The 9,698-nt window shown below is 39.3% G+C and overlaps 1 protein-coding gene and 1 pseudogene across 1 annotated transcript; one reads left to right on the top strand and one right to left on the bottom strand.

The window, feature by feature from the left end:
* Positions 1-2,076, bottom strand: part of LOC137977092 (uncharacterized) — a 6,162-nt pseudogene extending 4,086 nt beyond the window's left edge.
* A 978-nt stretch (positions 2,077-3,054) lies between these two features.
* On the top strand, positions 3,055-7,324 carry LOC138013109 (uncharacterized). Its single transcript, XM_068860083.1, has 2 exons — positions 3,055-4,001; positions 5,590-7,324. The coding sequence occupies exons 1-2, from the start codon at positions 3,079-3,081 to the stop codon at positions 7,322-7,324; spliced, it is 2,658 nt and encodes an 885-aa protein (XP_068716184.1). The 5' UTR covers positions 3,055-3,078.
* Positions 7,325-9,698: the final 2,374 nt, after the last annotated feature.

Here is a 9,698-nt window from a genome sequence, read left to right on the forward strand (position 1 = left end):
GTCTGATATGTCAGTTATGCCTACACATTAAGTGCCCTTTCACCTACTGTGACTATCATAAATGTAAAACAATAATATCATCTAGTTTGATGCAAAGTTAACGACTAACTTCTACAGAAAAGAATCTGGTATCAAAAGATAGCATGCACAGCAAAGTGTATCCTAATGCACTTGTCAGTGGGAAGCCACGTAGCCTCATACCCAGGGAATAGTGGGGCAACAGACCAGGTCTGCCTTCTAAATGAAGCAAATTTCCTCCTACATGGCAACCTTGTACGTCCAAAACCAAACGTTTCTCCAACACCCCCACAATGCTGACCATATTTAATATACTTCAAGAATTTTTTACTCAAATTGGACTTTGAAAAAAAATGAAAATCAACAATGCAGTCCACTTCTTATACAAGCACAATTGTAAGTTGAACAATAATCTACCACAAATTACAGATTAGGCATTCCAAACTTTACAATCTCTCAAAAAACAGTAATATTACCACAGGGTTTAGCATAGCCCTGAAAATGGCAATAAAAAATACCAGCTTCCAGGTTGTGAAAACCATTAAAATCGCATCGACATACAATGTAACTCCAAACAGGCATTTGACGTGCAACTCAATCTGACAATATTCCAGTTATTTCCGTTCTCTGCATTAGCATAGTAATCAAATGGCTACAAAAATGCAAACGTGTCGCATGAATGTAACCACTTTTCTTCATGCGGTGTTAGAGAGATAAGCTTCTACAGTCTGGCTTTAACCAGTATGAATTATCTCTTTTATAATGATCTGCCACTTTTATAAGAAATATTTTAAGGTTCTTTGAATATTTCTTCAGTTTAGGTTGTGATTCTATAAGCCATTTCTCCTTTATAATGCATTTAAGATCAGGTAATTTGTATTGCATTAAAAAGAGCAGTCTTTTTGTCAGAGAATTTGAATTCCAACAGTGTTTTATTTTTCAGGTTGTTCGGGTAGGCTCTCGCTTGAAGCCGTAATTTGAATCTTTAATAACTATGTCATTTGAAATAAAGTTTTCCTACTTCAAATGTGTGACCAACTTGTCTCTTTTGGCGAGTTTCGAGCCATTCTGACACCGTTTAGTGAAGTCATCCGGAAGGCCGTTGCTGAAATAATGGGAAGGCCGGTGTCACACATTTGAGGTAGGAAAACTTTATTTCAAATGAGATAGTTATTTACACAATTTTTTTACGATCGGTGATTTTCCCATACAATTCTCTATATACACAAACTGTCGCATACACCACGTATTTTCAGCTTGGGGCGCCTGTGATACGACTAATTTCCGAATGGAGGGCGCGAAATTTGAACGAAAATGTCTTTCGACCTGATACAGTATCTTATGTTATAAGAAATAGTGTTGGAAAAGAGATCATCACATATAGCACAACTGCAAAAGAAAATCGTGCTCGATCCAACGATTTGATCAAACAATTCGGTATCGCGGCGTCATACAAAAGGTGTGACAAATTATTCTGCATGCATGGCGTGAATTTTGAACGATCGAATGGCTTTCAAATTCGGTTCTATATCATCAGAAACACCATTGCAAGATAATCATTTGCTAAGCCTAAGACTTATTAATTAGTCATCGAGAGAACTGAGCTTACTCACCGAGAGATCGGGGTGTCGAGGAATTTTTCGTTTCCTTGAAGAACTTGGTGGAGTTCCAGCGTCACTACTGCTTCCCTCGGCAAGACTTGAGTCACAACCAGCTATTTTGCTTTCAAGAGCAGCAACCCTCTCGTCCATGGCTTTAAATCCCCTCTCCATGGTAGCCTGAATCCCTGCCAAGGTCTGAAATACCGCATCAGAAAAATCGCTTTGGTTTCCTTCGTTGATTCTTAACGAGTCGTTGATGTCGGTCAACTGGTTTGCTACTGCCGATTGATCACTCTTTTCCAACTTCTCCTGGAGATCTTTCAGTTTATTCAGAACCAACCTGAATTCCGACACATTGGTGTTCCGGGTAGCCGCCATTTCTTGCTCGATCGACGGAACGTTCAGCTAAAATTCAGCCAGAAGCGATGTGCGATGCGATCACACTGTTATCAAGAATCTTCAAAGACCAAAAGTGGTTTTCCCGGTTTTTCCATAGGGAGCCCACACAAACAGTGTGTCTGTTTGTATGTTCGAAATATGAAATGTATGGGAAATATTGAAGAGTCCTAATATAGTAAACTTACATCGAGAAATGACTATGTTAAAGCTCAAAATAACCTCAGCTGTTGTGTATTGTCATTTCTGCGGCTGAAAATGGTGAATTTGAGCGATTTGGTGGGTTTTCCGTTGAATGTTACTACACGTCCTTAGAAGGAGACAAGGGTGGAAAGCTCATTTTCGACCGCTCCAGCGTCAAGCCGATTTTCACCCAGAAATTAGAATCGCCCGTCTTTCAAATCGAACACCAGATAAACTGAAAGGTTGACACTTCTTCTCGTGCCATTCAATGGAAGATCCATTCAAAATCCAAGCGCTAACCGCCAAATAATTTTCGAGAAATGCAGCTTTCGAAGCGACCAGCATCCGCGGCCGGGATTTCGTGTGCCAAGGAGCAACCGTCACGCTGTTTGCTCCACACTGATTGGATGCACTGTTTAGCAACGGAGCGGTCGAAAATGAGCTTTCCACCCTTGTCTCCTTCTAAGGACGTGTAGTAACAGTCAACGGAAAACCCACCAAATAGCTCAAATTCACCATTTTCAGCCGCAGAAATGACAATACACAACAACTGAGGTTATTTTGAGCTTTAACATAGTCATTTCTCGATGTAAGTTTACTAAATTAGGACTCTTCAATATTTCCCATACATTTCATATTTCGAACATACAAACAGACACACTGTTTGTGTGGGCTCCCTATGGTTTTCCCATAGTCCTCGAAGACGATTTGTTCACGCAACTAAAAGAAGCGTTGTGATTGGTCCATTTATGTTATTGGTTGTAATTTTTAGAGCCCTAAGTATTTTTGGTCATCGGCGTGGATTATACCATTTTTCATCATTTTTCACACATTTTTCTAACTCAGGATCGTTTACGTGTCGGTTTTGGAAAACATTAGAATGCCGAAAAGAAGTTCTCTGCGAAAGTTTGAAACAAGAAATAGACGCCGAATTCAGTGTTCGCGATGTGGAAACAGCTACTCTTATTCTGGATCAAGATCGCATGTTTGCCCAGAAATAAGTGCATCTCCTGACGAGGCTTTCAATGCTTCATTGGAGGAAGAGATCAAAATCGACTGTGCAGATGAGAACGTAAACTCTAAAACAGAAAGCGAGGATCCTAGTTCGTGCTGTGAGAAGGACGTGGAAGGAGCTGATGTTGATCATGATGAATCTCACTGTGAATCAGGACGGTTGCTGTCCCCAGAGATCCGCAGGAGACTTAGAGAGAGGTTAAGGAAACGCTTTAATGAAGAAGACCTGGACTATTTCGAGGACGATGAAGACGATTTAACAGACAGTGCTGAGTGCAGTCCTGTGGACACTGATGATTCGGTGAACGAGGAGTGGAATGACCCTTCAGAAGGTCATGATCTTGAGGAGGATTTTGACCAGGAAGATGAAGGGGAAAATGTCAACGAGAATTCGACACCCTCAGATAAATGTGGAGCCCTTATTTTCTGGCTTTTATTGTTTTTATTATCTTGGCAGTCTGGATTTTCTGTAACAGACACTGCTGTTGAGATCCTTCTTAAATTTCTAAGCCGTTTTCTATGGTTAGTTGGAACATTTGATGGGAACAGTTGCTTTGCTGAGCTTGGCAAACGTTTACCAAACACCCTTTACAAGCTGAGAAAACATCTTGGACTGTTAAACAATGATAACTTCATAAAGTTTGTCGTCTGCCCTAAGTGCAAGACTCTGTATGACTATAAAGAATGCATGCAGAAGCGCTGCGGAAGACAAGTGTCAGCCCGTTGCAAGTTTGTGCCATGGTCAAATCACCCACATAGAAGTAGACGAGGTGAGACTGTTTCCTTAGTGTACAAAAATTAATGTTCTTGTTGCTTGATTAACTCTAGCAGGGTATATAGTGTAACTTACCAGGGTATCGGCCAGGGTTTTGGGTACACCATATACAGGGGGTTTCAAATTACATGTAGGTAGGTACAGTATTTTTGCGAAGAAATATGGGTAGAATACTCAATAGATATTGAATTGTAAGTTAAAATCCCTTTCATGTAGAGCAATTTTTTTCCTTTATAGCAATGTCCCAATTTTGTGTATATTGGGTAATTATTTTCAGGTATATCAGTATAGCAGTTCCCCTGGGTTGACCCTGACTTACATATGTACAGTGTACTTTATTTACTTGAAAGAGTGTTTATTAAATTTTCCCAGGTTTTGATGCGACACTTACACAAGGGCAGCGCCTATTCAAGGGCAATACTTTTTAAAAATCATCACGAAATGCTTGTCAATAAGGCATAACTCTTACATCTATTCTTATCGAGAAATGAAGGGAACAACCAAACCTGACGGCTAAAAAATTTTCTTCCATATGTTATATACAGTATATTGGCTACTGTACATGTATGTTTTCATGAGGATGTTTTAATGGGACAGTTTTTCAGTGAGTGATTAAAAAGTGGTACGAGAATCACTTCCTCTTTTTCTTCAGATTTTGAAAGAGTGTTTGCTTAACACCTGCCTAGCAAAATTTTGAGCTTTGATTTTCAACCAAAGGCTGTTTACTTTGTGTTTTAGATATCACGGTCAGCCATTACTCACATTCAAACTGACCGACTGGACGTCAGAGGATTGGATCTAGGGAAAAGTAACGTCATCCACTCGATAGCTTAAAATTTCAGCGTGTAAACATAGTTTATTATGTATGCAAAAGAGGAGTTTAAAAATCTGAAAGCGTGAAACTCACATGCTGCATATTAATTCAGTCGTGTACAAATTCATTGCATTCTTAAACTAGTCAGCGTTTCTCGTCATTTTCTTGTCAATCCAGCTCTGTCAAGATTTTAAAGTTGGTAATTGCAGACCATTAAATAGGAAAATTCCAGTTAAAATAAACAGTTGTCTTTTTGAACTTAAGGCTTAAAACTTGGGTCACGTAGTGTTCAGTTACAGTTGTAACTCAGATTTGAAAAAAAAAGATAAAACTTAATCTCTGCTTAAAATGAGAAGGATGCAAGCGTGGAAAATGATGAATATTTCTCTCTCCCACACTTATGACATGATGAATAGATATCATGTTCCCAGGGTTCTTGCAGAGAATTTTTGAGTGAAAAAAAGGGAACTCTTGTTAAAAACAAAAATGGAAAAAGGCTGGTCTGGAATATTTTCCAACAAGTACAGGGTAACAATAAATTGCTAAAATGTTGAGTGAAATCACCATTCTTGCTACCTAGCCAAATCTCATCTAAAGTTTAATTATTTGTCAAAATATTCCATCTCTCCACCCTTAACCCTTGACATTACTGTCCAGTCTCTGCAGTTCACATAAACAATACTGTAGCAATGAACATAATCCTGGTGTCTCATGGTACAGTGTAACATTGTCACTTTGGTTCCCAGTCATTTGGCAAGCTTTCTATCGATCAAGTATTAACTTTTCAGATACCCAAAGATGGTGTATCCTTATAACTCTGTTATAAGGTCTTTGCAACAACTCTTTGGTAGACCTGGATTTTGGATGAAGTGCCAAGAATGGAGAAAGCAGATCTTCCCTGGCAATGTCAAAACAGACATATATCAAGGAAACGTCTGGAAGGAGCTTTCATCAGCTGGGTTTCTTTCTCACAGTAACAGCCTGGCTGTTATGTTTAATGTTGACTGGTTTAGGCCATACAAGCATTCTCCTGGATCTGTTGGAGTAGTCTATCTTGTCCTACTTAATCTGCCTTGCCACGAAAGGTACAAACTGGAGAATATTATTGTTGTTGGCATTTTACCAGGGCCTTCAGAACCAAAACTAACTGCGAACACTTTTTTTGAACCACTTGTCAAGGAGTTGCAGACACTCTGGGCCTGTAAAGAGCGTTTTGCTGTTCATGGTAGTTTCTTTAAACGGGCAATCAAAGTGGGGCTAATATGTGTTTCATCAGATATCCCTGCTACACGGAAAATTGGAGGATTCCTGGGACACATGGCATCACAGGGATGTTCTCGATGCAAGAAAGATTTTTCATCGGGACAAGGACTTAATTTCAGTGGTTTCGATCGTGAGAATTGGCCTCCTAGGAACTCCTCAGAACATAAGTGTTCAGCGAAAAGGACACTGGATGAAAGTAGCCCTGCAGCTCAACAGAAACTTTGTTCTCAGTTAGGTGCCAGATATTCAGTTTTGCAAGAACTAGAATACTTTGACTGTATACGTTACTTTGTTGTGGACCCAATGCATAATCTGTATCTTGGGACAGCCAAGCACATGATGAAGAATGTATGGCTGAATGAGAAAAATGACTTCATAAGCGATGAAGACTTTCAAAGAATTCAAGAACTGGTTGATTCAATGACAGTGCCACAAGACATTGGGTGCATACCTGGAAAGATTTCCTGTAGCTTTTCAGGATTCACTGCAGATCAATGGAAAAACTGGACAGTTATTTATTCAATATTTGCTCTCAAAGGACTTTTGCCTGATAATCACCTTGAGTGTTGGCGTCATTTTGTCCTTGCGTGCAAGAGACTGGGCAAGAGAGTCCCGACAGATGATGATATTGAAATAGGGGACTCGTATTTGATGAAATTTTGCACAATGTTTGAGAAACTATATGGACAGGACCTGGTCACTCCTAACATGCATTTACATGGGCACATAAAGGAGTGCCTACTAGATTATGGTCCATTTCATGCCTTTTGGTGCTTTAGTTTTGAAAGATTTAATGGTATCCTGGGCTCTTTCCACACAAATAACCGTTCAATTGAAATTCAGCTGATGAGAAAGTTTTTAATGCAAAGTAAAGTTAAAGACTTCAAGTACCCTGAGATGTACCAGGACACTTTTAAGGATTTTTTTGACAATTGCCAAGGTTCAGGTTCAGTCAAGGATACTCAGGAACCAATAGAGCAATACCTTAGTCTTCAGGAACACAGAGAAGTATCAGTTGGTGATTTGCATTCCTGCAGTTGGACAGTGGACAACAATAATTGTATCTGTGCAACCTCTTCACCTAAAGATGCTGCACTTGACTGTGAGGATTTAAATGTGCTGAAATCAGTGTATAAGAAACTTTTGGACCTTGACGAGACAACCACTATTGAAATGCCCTTTACTATTGCACAATTCAAATCCATCAGAGTTGGATCAGAGCTATATGGATCACTGCAAAGCCAGAGATTAGTGTTTTGATATACAGTGAGACCTCTATTAAGCAAACCCCCAATTAAAGGGACATCCTTTATTAAGCAGACACTTTGGTCCCAAAATCAGTGTCTCTTAATTTTATTTTGGTAATGTTTATTGTAATGTTAAAAACTTCTATTAAGCAGACTTGCATTGCAGTATTGGTAGCATTCTTGATGAAGGCGATTGATCAGTGATGAGTCCATACATGCACATTTAGCTTTCAATTAAGAGTCAATTTTTCTGTTATCCATGACTGTCATCCACAATTTAAATTTGTAAAAAAGTCACTACCAAATATTGCTGAGTCTTTATAGACCTCCTAGAAAAGCCCTGAGAGTGTCTGTTTAAAAGAGTTTTCACTGCTAGTTTTTAATCGGCCATTACATCATGATAGTCCACCTTTCTTTCTTTTGAAGCTTTAGTAAAATGCAAATAATTCTCTTTAAAATGCTGGATGTTGTTTTAGAATTACAATAAGTTTTCACTGTTATACACCTGAGTGAAGATAGGTTTCTAGAAAAAAAGTGTAAACCAGAAATGATACAACTCAATACTTTTCTAGAATACTTGTGATCTCTGTTCTCATTTGCCTTCTTAGAGACCATACTATTTAATTAAATAGTTGGAACATCTGTGATCATCAATAATTGTCACAATGAACATGAATCTTAATGAAGCACACAGCATTGGCTCAGTTGTCCCATAATTTGTTGTGCAGAATGTTTTTAGGGGTGTGTAGTGGCTAGGCTGGCGATCTACAAAACCGCTGTGTTTACGGTTCTTTTAAAATAATGCCTTACAAAAGCATGTTTGGTTCAAAGGTGTTTGTATTCATTTTCCAAACTTCCCAGTGCATTGAATATCCTGGCATTGGGGTGATGTGATTCCAGTAAAACAAAAATTCCTTTCTCAAACTGTCCGCCATGTTGTCCATGCCATGTGTCGTCCATACACCTTTACTTACCTGCGATGGCTTAGTAACCAAACCCTCAGGAAAACTTTACAAACCGGAGGCAAGAAGCGTTCGGTAGTGTTACACAATGAAAGAAACCGTAGGCTGCTCATTTCCCGAAACAGCGGCTGGTAATAGAGTCTAAGAAAACCGCTGATAAAGACCAAGTTTCACGGTGTTAACTGCGACTAATTCCAGCGGGAAAATTTCAACCATTGTTAATGCATGTAGATGGTTATGAACTCAACACGTCTCTTTGTTTCATTTTTGGCCTTGACGGTGCACAAAACAAACCCTTTTTCGAGAATACAACCAATCAAATCTTTCGATTAAATTCTGCGTAATTAATTTGCGAATGGCCGTTTTTATGCCTAAGACGTTAAAGTCGTCAAGACGCATTTGACGTCTGAGACGTTAAAGCCGTCTGGCATAAAAACGGGACGCATAAAAGTAGACAAACTAACGGACAAAAACAAGATTTTGCTAAAAAAATGACTAGGTTCTATTATCGGAAGACACTGGGCACGAGCAAACTCGGCACCAAATAAACGTTAACACACGAATATATGAGCAAATAAACGTGGCGGAATTGCAGCTTCTCAAATTTATGTCTCGACGTCGCCTGGAAGGACAGATGCAAATATTTTTTTTGTGACAGAAATCAGTCTAGAAATCAGCATTTTCTGGCGATGGACGAGGAATTAGATTTAGCCTCGGTGCATGGCTTGTTTGTCTTGTCGACCAAGAGAGCAAGGAAGGAAGGAAGTGCAGATTAACAAAGGACTCACGGCTAAATGCGTCCAAGTTAGGGCGCCCGTTTTTATACTAGGCGCATTTAACGTCTGAGACGTTAAAGTCGTCTGTTAAGTGCGTCTAAACGACGCACTTAAAACAAGACGTTAAAGTCGTCAGACGTTAATGCGTCTGTCTTATTTCTCGTTTTTATACTAGACGTTAAAGTCGTCTCGAGACGACTTTAACGTCTCAGACGACTTTAACGTCTCTAGCATAAAAACGGTCAATCCGTGCCAAGCGAAAGTAATAAATTGTGCACTGTCACGGTCAATTCAACATCGATTGCGACAACGTTGTTGTCGTTTTTGAAGGTTGTAAGGTTCATAACCAGTCCCTCCATTAACTATGTTTCAACCAAACGCCATGTGCACTTGTTCTGGAAAACTGCAGGAAAACGATCAGGTAAACAAGGCATTTACTAGCGTTACACAATGCAGGAAAACCACTGGTGAACATTATGTTTTCATGGCGTTAATCGTGACAAATTACCACTGGAAAATTACATGAAAACACCATGTTCAATCGTCGCGGAAAACTGAAGGAAAACGATCAAGAAAACAAGCCGTTTACCAGCCTCATACAGTAAAAGAAAACCGCTTGTGAACATTATGTTTTCATGGTGTTCACCGT

This window comes from Montipora foliosa, chromosome 1, assembly GCF_036669935.1.
Source record: "Montipora foliosa isolate CH-2021 chromosome 1, ASM3666993v2, whole genome shotgun sequence".
NCBI lineage: Eukaryota > Metazoa > Cnidaria > Anthozoa > Scleractinia > Acroporidae > Montipora > Montipora foliosa.